Source organism: Heliangelus exortis, chromosome 2, assembly GCF_036169615.1.
Source record: "Heliangelus exortis chromosome 2, bHelExo1.hap1, whole genome shotgun sequence".
NCBI lineage: Eukaryota > Metazoa > Chordata > Aves > Apodiformes > Trochilidae > Heliangelus > Heliangelus exortis.
In genome coordinates this window covers 100,264,934-100,284,678 of record NC_092423.1, presented here as the reverse complement: position 1 = coordinate 100,284,678, position 19,745 = coordinate 100,264,934, and the positions used below count along the sequence as shown (strand labels likewise).

The window sequence follows — 19,745 nt, the reverse complement described above, 5'->3', positions numbered from 1 at the left end:
AATTGGCTTGTGTATTCATTCAGCAGCCTCAGCAAATATTTTTCTTTCTGTGCTGCACGCAGAAAGCAGAGCATCCTTGAAGAAGGGAGGAAATTAGCAGTCTCCCTCTTCTTATAAATCACTCATTTTAATACATCTATTTGCTTAATTCCCCAGTCCAATTCAGTAGTGAGTTTTCAGTACACAGCTTTGTAGAATATTAAAAGATCTCATTCTTCTAGTGTTAACATCGTGTTGTTATTTCATTACCTGATCTCCTGCTCTAAATACTACTTCTTCATTTCTGTGTAATATCCAGACCCTTTGATCAATTTGCATGTGGACATTATTTTGCAACTTGCCTTAGTTACACACATAGACATTATAACATTTGCAGAGTGTCTACACCTCATGGACACTCTCAGGGCCCACTCACAGACTGCAAGAGTTCATGATTTAATATAAAATACTGAAATAGAATATTGCTTACTTGTAATCAGTGTTTCTTAGTAGAAGTGTTTTTTTTTTTTAAATCTGTAAACTCATGAAAATACTGCCATGTATGTGCAGATTTTAATGTTGCCATTTTAAATCTACAAGCTGTATGTTTGCTCTTAGCTTTTACAAACTGTACATCCCTAGAAATTGGCAGAGAATGAATGAAAACAACTGCTTTAGGATGCAACACTTTATTTAATAAACATAAATTGGGAATTGAATACAGGAAAATAGTGTATCTTATACTTTAGGTGTGGATTTGCATCTGAGGAAATCTTCCTAGTTATTAAGAACATTGCGTTATTTCTCAGAGCTTTTTTTTTTTTTTTCTTAGAGCATTTGTTCTTATACTTAATCATTGTGTAGCTACTGATCATCTTCAGGGCTTCTCAGAAAGAAACCTGTGGTTTGCAAGTGACCCTGGTTTTCTTTGAAAGTAGAAATTACTCAGGCAGGCTCTTGCACAAAGACTGCCTCTTTTTCTGTTACTTGATTCTTTTAAATTCGGGTACAGTATTTTATAATATTGTGTCCAGCAACTTTGAACATGTTGTAGCATGATAACAACTTGTTATGGTATTTCTTAAAAAAATACTTGAATTTCAAAATTATTTAGTGAAACTGACATGACACATTCACCTCGTGTAGATTTAAATAACTTGTAACATCTCTGTTGGGATGTCTACCTTCCTCTTTTCTTTGGGAATCCAAGTGACCTTGATAGCTCTATTCTCAACTTGATTTGATTCACACTTGATGTGAAGACTGGGCAATAGTATTGTGTCATATTCTATAATAAGAAAAATAACTAGTTTGTTTCTTCTTTGCACTTTGGCTCATGTAGCAGGAAGGAACCATGTGGAATCTGACGGTTCAAGTGCCATCAATGACTTTGCTGGAGCTGAAAGTGTGTTGCAATAAATCTTTCCATTCTAATCAGAAGCAGACCTACACTTTGCAAGCAGTAGTGAGCTTTCTTTGAATATCAGAGAAATACTATTTCAGAAATGCTTCTACTGATTCTGACTAGACAGGCTGTGTGATCTCTCAAGTTGTTGCATATTGGTTTACATGTGTTCAGACTCCCTGGTTTTTCTTTTTTTCCTTCTTTGCTGACCTCAGTACCATTTTGCATCAATGACAGATTGAAAAGAAAGCACTAGTCAGTTTTTCCATGGCTTTCAGTTATGAGTTACTTCCCTCAGATTCCCTCTAACTTCATTCTTTTTTTACACTTAATGATTTTAGACAGTTTTTCTTTCTTTAATTTCTTTGAATCTGTGACAAGAATTAACTCCTTTTTCCATACTTTCCAATTGTTTTATAAATTGGCCTTGGCAACCTGAAAACTTAAATAGTGTGATATTGGCTTATAAAATGCACCTCTTGCTCTACCAAGATATTTTTATCTTGTATTAATGAACTTAGTATTTTTCTGTGTCCTTTTTAAAAATAAATTAAGCAAAGAACATAAAGCTGATTAAGAAGCTTTGAAATGATCTTTGGATTGTTCCAAGTATCATAAATTTAAATTCGTTGGAAATAATGTTTTCTGGCTTGATACCAAATTATATTGCCAAAGTGTCAGCAAATTTCATCTGAAAAGCACTGTTAATGGAAAACACAGCTTTTCAGACACTGAAAATTTTATTTTATGATATAATGGTACATTTTATCCTGCAATAATAGATAAGATTTCTGAGTTTTTATGTTTCACTACTAGGCACAGGTTTTCAAGGTCATATTGTGTGATTTGGGTTAACTGTAGTTCACAGTTGTACTTTTTAAAAATCTAGTTACACTCTATTAAGTCTTCAGTAATTCAGCTGACTCCACACTCAGGTAAATTGTACAGATGAATAGAAATGCATTTATTAAGAAGTCTTAAAATAATTTATGTTCCACTGCTAGTTGTTTTTTTTTTTTTTAAATTGGCTTTCTAAGATGGTAGGACCACATGTGCTACAGCTTGGTGCTGAGAAATAAAATCTGACTGAAACTAAGACATCAGAATCAACTGTTAATTCTTACCTATTTTTATACCATGTGAGGTGACCATTTTGCATAGCATGTATGATACCTAATCTTTAATTATAATTGCTGTGTCCTTGTGCTTGTTACAAATTTCTAATTACTAAATTGTAGTGACATCAAAGAAAAAATGCTCAGATAAATCTTTAAATTAGTTAAGTAAAAAAAAATCAGCAGCAAAAATCTTTCATCTTGACCTAATTTACTTGAAATTCCATGCCTGATGTGAAGATTAATAATAGGTGGCCTTTTAAGGAGTGCTCAGCTTGAGTCTAATGTTCTAGTTGTTCTTTTATTATCCCAAACCTCTGTAACTAAAGGATTTTTTCACCCTGCCCTTTGTTCACAATATGAGACTGTAATTGAGTTCATATTTCTCACTCAACCTTTCAGCTGTAATTAATATTTTATTATATCAGATTTTATCACTAAATAGCCTAGCAGCAGGGTATTGAGCCACACACATGCTCCCACACACACATACGCACTCGAAAGCAATAGTGACTTATTGATGCCAAGCAAGTTCCCTGTAATGAGTTATGGTTGAGAGAATACAAAATACATTCATGGTGCCCAGCTAATATTCCAAGGCAATTTAGAACTGATCTTATCTTGATCAAATCAAGACAAAGACAAATTAGAGCTACAAGAATGCAATATTTGACGCTGTGTTACTATAACAAACACGTGGCGTCTAACAAAAATTGTGCAAGACCAGCTATTATCTGGCTTTATTATTATATCCTTGAGCAGGAACAGTTTAGGTCATATGATTTTTGTTAAAAACTATTCTCTGAGCATTGCTACCATGACAGATGTAAAAATCTGATCATTTAAGTTGTTATGCTCTTTGTTCTTTAAACCGGAAGAAACCAAACTGCTTTCTTTTCACTGAACTGCATACTGAGGGGTTGGTTTGTTGGTTTGTTTTTTGGGTTTTTTTTGTTACTCTAATCTGTTCTGATGGCAGGAAGGTGTTTTTAATACAGATTCTGAAAGATGGAGGCTGTCTTATCATAAATAACTCTAAACAAGATTGGAGATAAATGTTTCCTAGAAGTAGATAACTCTGATGATCAATGGTTTTCATTATAAAAGACTTCCACATAATTTGGAACTAACTGACTTGGCTATTCCAAGCAAATTTTACAGAAATCTTCTCCTTCCTCTGCCTTTCCCTCTCTAATTCTTCCTCTTTTCTTCTGCGTCCCTCTCTCTTCCCACATGCCATTCACCCTTTTCCTCTTTCACTCCTTTCTTCCCTGGTTTGAACAGATGATTGCTGGAAAAAATTCTCTGATTAAGACAGAGGTCATCAGCAGGATGATGTAGAAGATATGTACTTGAAGTATTTTGCTAATTCTTTTATGTGGATGGAAATATCCTTTTGAAACTTATCTCTGCAGCAGATTTTTTAGTTCTGTTGTTTTCTTGATATCCTATGGGAGAGTTCTACTATAGAGATGAACGTAAGCTTCTTCAGGTGGCCAGAAGCAGACTAACAGTGTGTTTCTGTAACTGAAAACCATAGACATTTTAATAGGAAGGAGGAAGGATGGCCTAAAAGATGCAGCACTGGATCTACATGCAGATGAGACCACTTTTTTTGTTTACCTTTATGCAAATGAATATAGCATATTCTCTCCAGTCTGCTCTCTGAAATCAAAATAAATGAAAAGAGCATTTTCTTCTCAAAAGGCAAAAGTTATCTATGTATGGCTGTGAACCACTTGGCAATGATGAGCAGTGTCATAAGCAGCTACATGTACAGCTGTCTGGAGAGAATTATTCTTTTTTTTACTCACCTGTCATTCTTTAGACCTAAGCAATAACAAAGAACCATGTGGCCAATCACCCCCCTCTGCCCCAGCTTAGGGATGGCAAGGAGGAAATCCAATGGAAACCTCATGGGTCAAGACAAGGACTAGGAGGGTTCCATTCACCAATTATGGTCCCAGGAAAAGACTCATCTTGGGGAAAAAATAAATTTAATGTAGCATTAATCAAATCAAAACAAGGCAAAGAGAAAACAAAAACCAGAGCTTACCCCACCCATTCCTTCTTTCTGGGCCTAAATTACTTTGTTCCCATTATCTCTACCTCCCCCCCTCCAGCAGCATATGGGGACAGGGAGTGTGGTTTATTGTCCATTTGCCACATGCTTATTTCTGCTGCTCCTTCCTCCTCAGGGAGAAGGATTCCTTACAGTATTCCCTTACTCCAATGTGGTCTCTCTCCCACAGGAAGGAGTCCTTCACACACCCATCCAACACGAGTCCCTCCCATGAGGTGCAGTTCCTCAGGAGCAAACTGCTCCAGCACGGGCTGGACATACAGAGTGCTTTGGGAACAATCACCTCCCCTCCTGCAGGGTCCTCCACAGCTGCAGTTCCACTTCTGCTCCACCATCATCCTTCACAGATACAGGGGGACAGCCTGCTTTTCAGCACAGGATGTAGGGGTGATCTGTTCAGGCACCTTCTCCCCCTCCTTCCTCACTGACTTTGGTATCTCTGCCCTGGCACTCTTCTGATATTGCTCTCTCCTCTTTCTCTTCTCTTCCCTGAGCTCTTATAGCCACTCACTTCTTCTTCTTGAACATGTTAATTGCAGAGACACATCTGTTGTCATTGATGGGCTAAACATTAGCATGGGGCTGGAGATTTCAGGGTGGACGGAGTTTTCAGCAGCTTCTTGCAGGGGCCACCCCTGGGGCCCCTCTTCCACTACCAAACCCAGCACCACATCAACCCAGATAATCACTTCACCCATGATGCCCACCAAATCTCAGAACAGTGGCTTTGTGGAATGTTTTGTGGTATTCTTATCCTCACAATCAATCCCTGGTTTTCATCTATTGTAATCCATGTTGTGTGCAGACTACAAAGGAAGTAAGATGCATCTCTATTTAATACTTCTCTGTAGTGAAGTCAGTCTCAAAGCCTTGGAGAACCTGAAGTCTTAGGTTAGTTCAGTTTAGACCAGCATCATTTAAGTTAGTGACTCTGCTGCTAGAAATTTCAATTAAGAGCATAAAGCCTTGTGGAGTGAGATCAATTATATCTGGTGTCTAGAGGGACTGAACCCTTATGTTCAGTAGGAATAAAACCTGTTCACTGGTAAAATGAAGGAAGGAAGTGTTTCTTGCCTTGTGTGCTCTATACAACATATCTAAAATAAGTACTAAACTTTCTGTAATATAACTAATATAAAGTTTCCACCTGATTTTATCATGCTTTCCTAAGAAAATAAGGCTTTTCATACTGTTTACCTGTCTGTATGTTCGTTCCCTCCCCCATTAGTATTGGACATCCTAGAAGTTTTCAAGCAAATATAAAATAGTCTAAATACTGCATAAATACTAAATTTCTCCCACATTTTGGAATCTTGTACAGAGGAAAGACACAGATTAGTATCCAAGCTGAAGCATGGGGGCTGTGTTATGGTATGAAATAGTTCATTTCATTTGGTCCATCAGCAGAGAGCTATATTTCACATACCAGCGAGCCCATATGTAGTCCAGAAGCAGCCACAACATGTGTTGCCTCTTTTCCAGCCAATATTTGGGAAATTCTAAAAGGAGCTCAGCATATTGAGATAGGAGCTGAGTATCATAGATGATGTGTGGAATATAGATGGGATTATGGCATGTTCTTGGGTACACATTCTGAACTTCTCACTGCAAAACTTGTATCATTTTAATCTATTTATAAGGCTTTGAAGCATCTTGTTTCAAATGGCATTTAAAGAACCCAGTACCAGATCAGTGTAAATGAGATATTGTTGTCCCACATACATGGAAGAGATATCAGCAGAGAAAAATATGATTGAGACATACCTATTAGGAAGGCTATCAGCTTATGTATCCCAGTTATTTATGGAAGCTGAGTATCAGTTGGTAGAGCAGTTAAAAAAATACTCAGTAGATCACTGAGGTTGTAAAGAGATCTTGTAACAGTCATTCTTGGATAAACAATTCCCTTCTCTAATCTTATAAAAGTATATAAAAATATTTCTTAACTATATTATTAACTATATTATGAAATAGATTAATTTTATCTTTCCTAGTACATTTCAGCATTTTTTCAGTATGTTATCTGTTCTTCTTTCCTCTCTACATTCCTAGGCTGTATAGTCCTTTGTATTCTTAAATGTTTCAATCTATTTCTGCTTTTGTTTGCTCAGTTTTTCTTTCTCTTTTCACATGCATAGTTACTTATCTACAAACTAAAACTATCTGAATGTGTCCTTACAATCTCTCAATTGTAAACATTTTTTTTCCTACAAAAAAATAATAAATAGACTGCCATATCTCTTGTGCCCTCCATAGTTTGTCACTTACAGTGTGTATTTAGTAGCTAGATCTTGTTGATACAGTATGGAGCACATTAGGGAAGATCTGTAATGAGAGATGACTTTTGCTTGCTCAATACACAGTTAATAGCTGAGATAGTTTAATATGGAGCCAAATGCTCCCTGGCTTTGTACTACGTACACCTGTAGAAAAAAAAATTGAAGTAAGTGTGAAAAAATACAATTTTAAGTTAGTTTAGTTTTATTCCTACTTTTCACTCACTTAATTCTGTGCAGGACTAAAGAATATGTACAGATTCTCTATATTTATGTAATCTTTATAACAGTTTTGGAGACAGAGTTGTGTCCTTGTCATTCTATTTGTCATAATTCTGACAGCCTCTTCTTCTTATATACCAGTATGTTAGCATCATTCCCATCCTAGTTGGGCACCAGTATTTAAATAATAGAAACAAATACCTGTGGGGTATTTGTATACCTAGGGAGGGGAGAAAAAAATCATCAAGGATCTGGAGGGCTGGGAGAGTTAAAAGAACATTTCTGATTCCCTTGCCAGTCAGGGAGTTTCAGCTGACAGCAGAGCAGTCTCTTGTGCCACAGACATTGTTGCCATTTTACCTCAACGCCACTTAGATATCTGTGTTGATCAAATGGTTCTTAACAATTTTGATGCACCGTTTTAAGTAATAAACTAATACTTGCATGTACTAAGGGTAAGTTAGCATATGTATTGACTTTATTGATTTTTGCTAAGGTTGGACTGGACAAAGTTAAAGCTGCAGTCCATCAGCATAATATGTGTTGGACCACCTGCTATCACTTACATGTTTTCAGTCTTTCTTACCAAAACAAATTTTATTCTAAAACAAAAGTATTAGCAGCTGAAATGCTGAAAAGATTTTTTTCCCCCTCTGCTTCTCTCTGATTTATTTACCAGCAAAACAAATTTACACTTATGACAACTGTTTTTAATGGCAGAAACATTTCACAAACTATGAATGGTACACAATTATCTGCAATTACAATGCTGAAGATCCACTGGATGTTCTCTGCCCCTGACACATTATGCTTAGGTTTTCTAAACCAGCGAATCTGTATACTAGAAAATAAGGCAAAAACTTAAATACACTGCCACCAGGACTAGGTGGCAACCATCTGATCAATGGAAGGTGGAAGGATCATGCGTCATTTTCTCCTTTTCCATTTTTGCAGATTTTCTTCTAAGAATTTTTGGAGCCATAACTCTGCTGTTTCCCTTAAATCCTAGAAAGTCCAAACTCACAAAAAAAAGGATTTTTCAGTTCTGCATTTGGAAAAAACAAACCAGACATTCCAATCCATGATGAACTGACAGTGTCCATTGCTTTACCATTTTCAGAGCCCATCTGACTACTGCAATTAAGATATTATGTGGCAACTGTTTTCCTTCTTGAACAAATTGAATGCGTTGACATACCCTCCCCTATGGCTGTCCTTGGATGAAAGAACAAGATCTTTAACTTCCAGTGAGATAATGCTCCCCCCATGAGAGCTGTCAGTATTTCCTGTATAAATCAGTAGGAATACTAAAGAGAGGTTTGCTTGGATACATTTTTCCCAGAAAATCCCCTTTGTATACACTGACTTTTAAGTCTTCGAGACTGTCCATATGAAAAAGTCGGGCAGTCACAAAACAGCTTAGGAGTTCTACATTAAAATCCAGATACTGTTTCCCAGTGGTCTGGGGTCTGTAAAGATAAAGCAGATTACGACACCTGAGAGTTTACATTTGGTGCTATCTCTAGGGTCTAAACCTAAGCTGTTTTATCTCTTCCTTTACAGCTGCTTGGATGTTTCTGCTTTGATTGATCTGAGAAATAGGGCTCCTTACATGAAAATGGAGGTGCTGTATAATACTACTTCTTCTGGTGTTCACTCCAGGTCTGATTCCAAAAGATTTGTGGCTTTCTCCAGTTTGACTTTTTCAGGTGCCAGTAACAGTGTTTCCTGAGAATGAAGACAGACCCTGTTCTGGAGAATGTAGCCAGACTTACCTCTTGACTTACATAGCCCATACATAAAGTCAAGTGTGGAAGTAGAATCATTCCATTCAAGTTTCAACAAGCAGCTAGCACAAATTATTTTATTTTATTAGCTCCTTTCATACACTTAGTGAACACCAACTATCCTACCCAACAAAGGTTGTGAGATTTTTGTTTAAAAAAAAAATCCTGACTTCAAGTAAAGATGCAAATAAAAAGTTAAAGAGATTTAAGACTCCCCACACTCACAAAAAGAAAAGACAATACATCTTTAACAGTGGTATGTCAAGCACTTAAATGTGAACAGTTCCAAAAATGTTGGGTTTTTCTGCGTTGCCAGTGTGATTTTCAAAATTGCCTAATCCACCTTCTTTTTTCCCCTTTATAAATTAGATCTTAGTACATTACTTTAACAATACTTACCTCATTTTTTATATTTGTATAGCAGTCTTGATTTGGAGGTTTTGTTTGGTTTACTTGTTTTTCTTTAAGTTCTGTACTTTCATATCTGAACCTTTTGTTCATTCAAGGTTTTTTAGTCTGGTCTTACTTTTACTCCACAAACTCTTAAGTTTATATAGTCTTTGATATGGTCCCATCCTACCTGAATGCAAATTCTGTCTCAGAAAAAAAATTTAAAAATTACAAACTCACACAGGTTGCTTAATTTCTAATGCTTGGACAAGAAAAAGTCCCTCTCCCAAATCAACTATCCATTTTATGTTCTTTCAGTTTAGGATTGCAGTTATTATCTTTATTCAGTGCCACCTATATTAATTTTACAGACTCTTGTTCAGTAGGAGGAGAGTTAGGGACAATTTACTGTAACCTATTTCCCTGCTAACTGTAAATTCTCAATTCCTGTTTTTTAAAGAGTATTTTGCCCTCTTCCATTTTAAGATATCATTTAGTTTCTAGTACTGTAAAATTTTAAGTTATAGGATAGCTTACAAGAATCTAGTGCAATATAAGGGCAGGAAGAAACAAATCAAAATCTCCAGTGTTAATCAATATAGCTATGTTATGAGCATGTCAGAAACAACTGATGACAGAGGTGAAGAAGATGTTACGTTGCAAGTTGCATAAAAAAATTGTTCAAAGATTGTATTTTTTAAATGAAGCAGTGCTAAATAATAAATCTTTTACCCAGCGTATTGTGAGCAAACGTGTATGGAGCTTTGGATGCAAAACATGAATGAAAAAACTGCAAAGTGCATATGAGTTAAAGGACAGTACAATAGAAGGAATTTCAGTTGCCTACACAAGTATTGCTGAAATTGTGCAGACTCTATAGACTGTTCTGATTTGAGCAATTGAGTTCTTCATGGTTATAAAATTGAGATTACAAGGTGGGTTTTAAGTTTCTTAGCTTTTCCAGCTATTAAAACTTTGCTATAGTGCAGTGAAGTGATTCTAGCAAATAGATAAAGTAGGACTATGGAAATAAGTGATTGAAATAGTGGCCAATAAATAGATTAAAGGTTTTCTATTGTTTAAATCCATTAGCAATAAAAGAAACCAAGCATGCAAGAAACAAGTCTATAAAAAGTACCAGTTATATATATTTATAATAAAACATGAGACTAAGAAGAGAGTTACTACAATGAGCATAATACTTCAAATTAGGCTTCACAGTGCCACTGTTAACAGTCTATAAAAATAGTCCAACATTTTACCCAGCTGATAAGAGCACCATAGGTGAAGTTTAACAGCAGTGCAGGCTTTGTACATTTTTAGGAAAAAAACAAACACCCTAATTTTTAAAGGATAATATAAAAGAATGTCTTGATGAGTTTTTCATTTTGAACAGTTGAAGCAGGTCAGAGGGAACGAGCAACTTTCCTGTTCTCATTTTACAGCTGGAGAACTGAGGCACAAGATATTTAATTAACCTCCTTCAGATCACACACAACAGCAAATAAACTCACATAATCTTGGTCTAGATTGAGGTCCTTAGGGCCATCTTTCTTTTGTAAAATAAGTTTTTTAAAATTCCTTGTGGCTTCAACAAATTGTTTGCAGTTAGGAGAAGTGTGAAGACTGAGACAGGGGAAACAGGGCTGACAACCCAATAACAAAGTGATCAGTTTCCCTTTGATTTCAATTTTGATTTACTTTTGATGAAGGTGCAATTATAAATTCATAATTTTCAATTTATAAATATGTAGATTATAAGTGTTAAGGACTTCTGTATTAAGAATCTTGAAGTCCATACTTGTATCCAATAATCCCTTCTTGGAAAATGATTTGGTCTCTTTGAATGAGACTCTGATTAGTTAAAAATCTCTTTACTGAATTCCAGTAATGTGGAAAAATGTCCCGATTCAGCAAGTTATTTTAATGCCCATTTCATGTACTTAAGAATAGATGTACACTTGAGTCTTCCTTTGAATTAATTGTTTTCTTCATTTTTCTGAATATTCTTAGCATCTTTGATTACTGTGTTAATGGTTTTTTTTCTTTATTGTCTCTTTTTCAACTCTGAAAAAATGTTATACTTAGCAGAAACTGACAGACCATTTTAATTTAAGCAACCCAATTTCAGTAAATATCTGAGAAGCCTGGTATGTCTAATTTCTAACCAAAATTACAGTCATTATGTGCAGATTGGAATCTCTGCATAATCATTTAAATTTGGAACTGTTTTGGAATTGTTAAAATAAAAAGTATCTTAAAACTTGCATCAAATTCTTCTTTTCCCAAACACCTCTTTGAATTCCCAAATTTGAAATATTTGAATCCTAAATTAAAAATAGTTCCCATGTGTTTCTTTCTTGATGCAGTAAGTTTTGGTCCATATAAAAGCAGATTTTGTGTTAAATTTCCAAGGCACTGGAATTCTGTAGTAGAGCTGCATAACATGAATTGAAGTTAAATTATATTTCCTTCCTTCAGAATGATCAGTTCTACCAACGGCCCAGTATGTTTTTGGTAGCTTTCACCATAGTATAGATTATATTTTTTGGATCACAGGTAGGAAGCTTTTTCTCTCTGAAATGGAGAGGTGTGGAAAAGGAATAATGCAACTTCAAACAAGCAGGAAATCTGACTGATACCTGAGGGGAATAATAGTCCTGGTCAGAGCTCTTCCAATTCACTAAGCCTGAACCCTTTTCAGCCCAGGCAATTCAGCTGTTATGTACTAAGGAAAGCAGTTTTAACAGTAAGAATTAGAGGAATCTTTCAGGTTATAATTATAATTGAGGTAATTTTGTAAAATTCATTAACAAAATGATCTCATTTGTATGAATGTAAAACGTATCACTCATAAAGTTCTGTCAGGTTTCTGTTGACCTGGGTGCTTATAATGTGTTCATTTACATGAGAGAAACAGCAATGTGTGGAAATTGGGCAACAGGCAGGGTCTAGTTTTTCATTAATGCTTGGACTTTGATAAAGGGGAACAGAAAAGAGCTGCTTGACCTTTCAGTGCTTAAATTATTAAAGAGCAAATAGATTTGAGGTCTGGATGCTTGCAAATCTAATTTGTCTCATGGAGTAAGGATGAGAAGATATTTTGAGTTTGAAATTGCTCCAGTCAACTTAGCTCTTTCTTTAATGTATCTAAAGATGAATAGATGGCAGGCTTTTAAAATGTAATGTGCAAGGAATTGTGTGTGTAGTACAACTAACATGAATTTGCCAGAGAAAAAGAAGCAATTTAACCACAGATTTGTTTCTAAAGTATCTACAATCTTTCATTGTAATCACTGAGTGAAAAATTAAAAATCTTCATTTCAACCTGTACTGAAACAGGTCATATTGCCTTATCTGGTCTGAGGTTCCTTTTATATTCTGTCCTGATACAACAAAAAAGGTAACCATACTCTCCTAAAGGCAACAGCCAAATAACTTAGTTTACTATCCATCATGCTTTAGTGAAAATGAGGGATTCTTATCTTTGCTGCAGTATTAGGTAAGTCTATGCATCTTCAATACCTTGCAAGAGTGGATGTTTTTTTTTTATTACCTTTATTTTTTTTTATTACCTTTATTACCTTACCTACATTACCTTCTGCTTTTTTTCCAATAATCCATTTAAATTTGCCAATGGTGTTTATTGCAGATTCACTGCAAATTAATATTAGAGACAATGTGGTCTCTTCAAAGCAGCCTGGAATCCAAGTTCTAAACAACTGTGTTTTGTTCTAGAAAATAAACTAAGATCATGTCAAACATTGATTTGAAAGAGAAAAAATAAGACAGTGATTAATTTTTAAGCATACATATTTCATGGCTACTTTTTACAGAACATTCCTCATAGGTTGAAAGAAATTTTGCCTTATGTTGACCTTCATTTAGTACTTAGCATGAGATTAATCAACTAATGAAAATCTTTCTGCTAGACGTGTAGACGTTGTTGTACCAAGCAGGAAAATGTGCAGACAGTGGCCTTCCTGTGGATCCTCAAACATTTGTTTGTCTTCCAAATTTTGCTTATACATGTTAATGTATCAGGTTGAGCATGAGGTTAAAACATCTAAATTTAGGTGTTGCAGATGTCTACATTTGAATTGTGTATTTAGATACTGTAGTCAGTGAAGCCTAGAAAGCAATTAAGTTGATCCAAAAGTAGATACCTCTTTGCTGCTTATATCCTAAAATCCGACACCTGTATTGAGTAGCTCTCCAATGGCAGTAATGGCAATTTACATATGTATACACATCTTCATGAAGACACTTAAATATAAGTGTCCTATCATTATACTAAATCTCTACCATCATGGAAGTCTAAATTAGGCAGTATTTAGGTATTAAGCATCCTCGGTGTTAACTTTGTGAGCATTTTTTGTGATTATAGGAAGTGCTACTATTATCTCCTACTGAGGATGCTAAATCTTAAAAGCAGTGTATTGCACTTGGTCAGTAGGTCTGGTAAAATAAAATAAAATAAAATGAAATAAATTAAAAAGAAAAAGTAGGATAGCCCAGAGAACTAGCATTCTTCTGCCTATTGATTGTTCAGCTATGAAGTCTCTGCAGACCTAGCATCATACTGCCATAGAATCATGAAGTCATAAAGACCTTTAAAGCTTATCTAGTACACCACCCCTGCCAGTGGGCAGGGACATCTTTCAGTAGATCATGTAGCTCAAAGCCCCACAAGGCTTTGGACAATTCCACTAATGGGGCATCATTCAAGCACACAACATTATCTAAATTTCCAGAGGTAGCCTGAGTGTAGAAGCAGCATCTGATTCTGGTTGTGCACTGAGTCAGTAAGGCTCCAGAAGATGAAACAACTGGAAAGTTCTGTGCCAGTGCCCAAACAACCTAAGTCTAGCAGCACCACAGCAGGTGCAGGAGCTCACTGCCTATAAGCTGTATTGATGACTGTACAAAGTCATCTCTTTTATTTCTAAACCAGATTTGGCTTCAAAAAGAGTAATAACCATACCTGTGCAGTGATATTTTTAAGCCAATAAGCCCTATTGGGTCCAGAGAGACCTGCAGATGCCCAGCCCAAGTGTGTCTTTTGGTAAAATAATTATCTATTTACAGATGACAGAGGGGGAACATGTCAGAAAACTGTGTGGGTATTTCATCTTTAAGGAACATATCCTACCCAGCTTGCTGCTTTTTATGAATTACCCACTTGAAAGATCATGAACTGTGACTACATGCAGATGATAAGCAAAAATGTGACACCTTGCTGCCTTAATATCAGTCACTCAAACTGACTTACTCACTGGAAGTCAAGAATCCTGGTGACAAAACTTGATTACAGTCACTGGCCCCCAGTGAAGCAGTAAAGTTGCAAGCCAGTCCTCTTTAGAGACTTGGCCTTCCCACTACACAAATTTGAAAACACTGACTCAGGCTTTTACAGCAACTGCCAGGGTATAATGATTACACTGTTTGCATATACAGCAGAAATCACAATGTCTTTGCTCCTGTTTGAATGTCCAGAGCACCTTTAGAGTGCAGAGGGAGGGACTGTTCCCTACAGGTCCCCATACAGCAAAGAATGCAAGTACAGGCACAATTGCTTTGCAGAGTGCAGAAACACCCTAAAAACATGATTATCTCTAAGATGTTTAAAGAACTTTGCTGAACGAGAATAACTTCCCTCAAAAAGGGCTTTGTTCTTGCTCAGTAACAGTCAATATACCACTGAAATTTTAAAAGACTGTAATTTACTCTGTATGTGGGTTTATAAATAGTTATAATGTCAACAGGTAAGCAAACACTATTCCCAATCTCTTTGTAATTTATTGCTTCATTTTTATCTCACTAGTCATGTCATTTAGGACAGGACAGAGGATGGATTTTATTTATAGCTTTATACTTACTTCTGTGAACACCATAATACTTAATTCTACATTTTAGCTCTAATCAAGCAAGCTTTTCCTGTACAGGAGTTTGAACAGAAAAGTGTTTTGCACGTTTGCTAAATGAAAAGCTGTGGCGTGTAAGGCTAATTTTGCTTTTTCAAAACGAAAGTAATTTATTTGAAAGCATTAATCTAATCCAGAAATTCTTGCACTCAGATATCAAAATGGCACTTTCTTCCTGTGTTCTTTGCTTTTTACACTTTGTTTTGGGTTTTATTTTGTTTTTTTTTTCCAGAAATACTTGTATGCTATTACCGTTTTAGAATGAGTTTACTGCCTGAGACTTAAAATAACCCGTATATTTCTTTTTGTTTTTTTCTTTTTCACACATTTAGTGTCTACCAAATAGTTGTTGAAGAAGAACGTCCACGGAGAACCAAAAAGACAACTGAAATCCTGAAATGCTACCCAGTGCCCATTCATTTCCAGAATGCCTCCCTTCTGAATTCCCGATACTACTTTGCTGCAGAGTTTCCAGCCAATGGTTTGCAAGCTGCTCAGCCATTTACCATTGGTGATAACAAAACCTACAGTGGTTTTTGGAACACTCCTCTTCTTCCTCATAAGAGCTATAGTATCTATTTTCAAGCTGCTAGCAGAGCTAATGGGGTAAGTCTTATAACACGTGTGATTTTACACAGTATTTTTGTGTAAATAGATGCCACCAACTAGCAAGATGCCCAGTTTAGTTGCTAATGGTAATGTGCAATAAACGTAAAATTTAACACACTGAATCTTAAAAAAATAATAGTTTTCTTAACACAATATTGCTTAATGATTAAAGGTTACATAAAAGAGGAGTGAAAACAGCACATTTTGTTAATAGTGAGTAGACAAAGTATCAGGTTACCATTCTGCCTTATTATCCAAAAGCTTTTTTGGTTGTTTCTTTTTGTTGGTTTATTGGCTTGTATGTTTGGTTTTGTGCTCTGAAGAAGAGAGTGTTGTGATGTCTTTGCATTAAGTTTAAGCCAGTCTTGGCTGTTGATTTTAACACTTCCTGTCCAGTTCCATTACCTTAGTTTTAATGTCTTGAACTCCCATTTTCTCATTTGGTTGCCCTGACTGAATCAGAAACCACTTTTTTGCCCTTTCTGCAAACAGTAGAAGAAAAATAAGAAGATGGAACTGAAATGAAATGTGTGTTAAAAGGTCTTTGCAGATCATGTTTCATCAGGGTAATTCTTCCTGGAATTGTTTTTCATTTCCTGGACAGACCTAGCCAGGGCCCTTCAATTCTTGATAAGCTTTGGCTGTTTGTGCTGACAGCCTGGAAATGTTTTCTGCCAGAAACCATAATGGCCCCTTTTTCACAGTGCCCTGACAGTGCAGAAATGTGCAACACTTGTGATGATTTTTTCTTTCTAAAATTGTCTAATATGATGCCTTGAAATATAGTATCTGTAAGAAAAAGAAAAATATCCTGAGGTCATTATGTTGCTGAAGTAAAAATCTGAACACTTGCCTGTGCTCATGTGAATATCTTTCATTTATTTTCTACTTTTAGAGAGATATTAAGTGAAATGTTTATGTAGCATACCCAAGGAGTGTTTGTCCATATTATGAAAGCTCGTCTGAGTTGCTTAATAATCAGTTAAATGTGTAATGAAGCACATTAAAAGTGAACAATCCTCTGACATTTTTATCAGTACTTTTAAGAGTAGAATCATGGATGACATTCCTTGTTTAGAAACACAAAATTTGACCTTTTTCCTCTTTATTTGACACAGGAAACCAAAATCGACTGCGTCAGGGTAGCCACAAAAGGTATGTTCATATCATGTCATGTATTCTGTTTTTCAGCCTGGTGACCTTTCCCTCATGTGGTCTTTGCAAACTTCCCAAAGTGTTTACAATGGCAAAAAGCATCACTAAACCTATTACAGAATTTTAAATTATTAATTTTTGTCAGTAGCTGAGATTTAGGAAGTTTGTTTGTTTGTTTGTTTTTAAAATAAATGTATTAATTATTTTTAGTTGTCTACTTGAACACGGTGCTTTTAAAATATATTTTGTGGGTTTTTATATGATCTCACAATAATGAGTTTTTACTTTTCCATGTATTAGAACTGTAAAATTACCAACTGCAGAGTGCATACTAGCTGCTCATATATCTGTAGTGAAAAATTGCTCCCCACTCATAAGCAATTATCTTATCTTAATTGTTTTATAAAAGAAAAGTGGAGGAATCATGTTCTTCATTTCCATGTACAGATCAGCTGTTTGTTGGACTGTCAACACATGGTATTACCATTTGATACATGATACTACTATATAGGACAAATTTTTATAATTGAGACAGTGCTAGCTGTAGGTTAGCAGTGCTAGCAAGAAAAGATAAACACATTGCTGATATATTTACCTTTGGGACCTTGGATCTGTCTGTGATTATCTTTTTAATCTCACCTTTTTAGTACCTCTTGCTGGTGGTAACTTCAAAGCCTGGAAAGGAACTAATGGGATAGTATGATTGTTTGGAGACTGTAGTAGAGGAAAATAAAATAAAGTACTGCTGAGAGTAGGAACAAATAATACCACCTTATGGTTTGGGTACCCAGTAAGAGTATGAAACAAAACCTGCATCATCCTTGTACCACTGTTCCTTGCAGGAGATCATGCACATCTCAGAGTGGTTATCCCTAATGTAACCAAGTCCACTGTGATTCCCTTTAGATGTGGGCTTCACAGTTTCACTACCAGCACTAAATCATAGCAGGATGGATGAGAATCACATTACTTGAAAGTAAAGTCAAAGTTAGCATGCACTTGTCTCTCTTGAAAGGCTGGATCTGCCCTAATGTGACAAATACAGTTTTTTCTGACTCTTTGAACTGGTTCCCAGTTTGTTTGGTTTTTGTTTTTTTCCAAACCAAAGGAAGTAGTTTTAATTCTAATTTGCAGACTGCTCACTAATCCATAGAAGTCTTTCAAATGTCTGAACTAAAACTCAATAAAATATAGATAAGAGAATAATTTCAGAATCAAGTGGAATCCTGTATTGCTGTTTTCTGGTAGCTTCAGTGATAATGGGACAGGACTGCATTGCCTCAGAAATCATAAGAGGTGATTAGAGATATGGATTTCAGATTATTTGAAGATTTATAGTCTTAATTCATTAATGGATGTTCAACTGTTTCAATTACTTGACTGACTGAAAAATCTCTCATTTGAGAAGTGAGGGTAACTTTATGGATTGGAATGGCTCCCATAGCAACAAGCTACTTTGAGCTAACCTATTTGGCAATGGAGATGTGAGAAACACAGCTTTTATTTTAAACAAATCTCCATAAATTTCATTTTTGAAAGCATGTTTCATAATTCTTCATAAAACCTGTAGGAAACCTGTAAGACAGTGTGAGGGGTTGTTGTGAGAACTTTGAAACCAGGGATGTCCTCAATGGCATTTATATTTCTTGGTGCAAAACCTTCTGGGGGGGCTTCTATAAGGCCCTGGTTCCCATCCTTAGAAAATTAATGTCGGTATTATATTTTTAAACTTTATTGATTTTATAATTTAAGATGGAGACTATGACATATTTCAATCTGATATTAATTATACCTGTCTCTGCAGATTTTTTTCCCTTAAGGTCTAACAGAGATACTTGAGATTAAAAGAGAGTTTTATGCCCTCTTTGGACTTCCCTCAAATGGACTAGAAAGAATAGCCCAAATTCTTAGTGTCTGTAGGTCACAAATCACCACATCTACAGTGGGGCAAAGCTGAGAACTGTCTTCTCCCATTCACCTCCTCTTTTATTCACACCCCTCCCCAAACTGCTTATTGCAACATTCCCATTGCCTTTACCCAGGAAACGAAGATGTGGGACCTCAGAGGTGCACCAAGTGCACTGGCAGCCCTTCCTGGGATACAGGTCACTCCATGCAGCATCCATGGTGCTTCACCAAGCCATTCCAGCTGATCTTGGCCAAGCCACCTCATTGTCTGTATTAAGGCTGTGTGGGTAGCCAGTTTGAAGTATGCCCTCAGGACCATTATGGGAGCTCAGAACCTAACCTGAGCATAGCTATATCATTTGATAGCTGTGTTTCCTTTAATTACCCCAACTGCAGATAATCTTAAGGTTTTTGGTGGCCTTGAGGCCTTAAGATCATTGAAATTCTGTTTTATCACTGAGTTTTGCAATGTTCATTCCATGACCCACTGTAGGCTTTTGTATTTTTTATTAAAACAAATGAGTAAGTGATTACAGAGATTCTTGTCCCAGATCCAGCAGAATCCTTGAACAGGTACTTCACATTTCACTCCAGTTGATGTCAACAGAAATAATGCCTCTGCTTACTGTCAAGCATGTGCTCAACTGGAACTGTTACTGGATCAGAGCCAAAGTGCACTGGGTAGCCTGCTATCATATTTTCAGGCTTCTTGTTAGAAAAGTACATCCTAACTCCAGCGGGTCAGGTGCATGTGTAGGATCTGCAGCTGAATTATTCCTTCTCATTCCTCCAAGTGTATTTTAAACAACCTCGATTTCCAACACTTAAAAAACAAAAAGTACATTTTATGCCCATCGCATTTTTACAAATGAAACCTGGGTAAATGTGGTTT

General features: G+C 36.0%; 1 protein-coding gene across 12 annotated transcripts in view; it reads left to right on the top strand.

The window, feature by feature from the left end:
- PTPRM (protein tyrosine phosphatase receptor type M) overlaps positions 1-19,745 on the top strand; it is a 470,301-nt gene that overhangs the window by 274,672 nt on the left and 175,884 nt on the right. For all 12 annotated transcript variants that reach the window (XM_071737183.1, XM_071737189.1, XM_071737191.1 and 9 more), the window contains exons 12-13: positions 15,514-15,787; positions 16,909-16,945. In XM_071737183.1, coding sequence (XP_071593284.1) covers positions 15,514-15,787; positions 16,909-16,945 — 311 coding nt within the window. The remainder of the gene's footprint in view (positions 1-15,513; positions 15,788-16,908; positions 16,946-19,745) is intronic.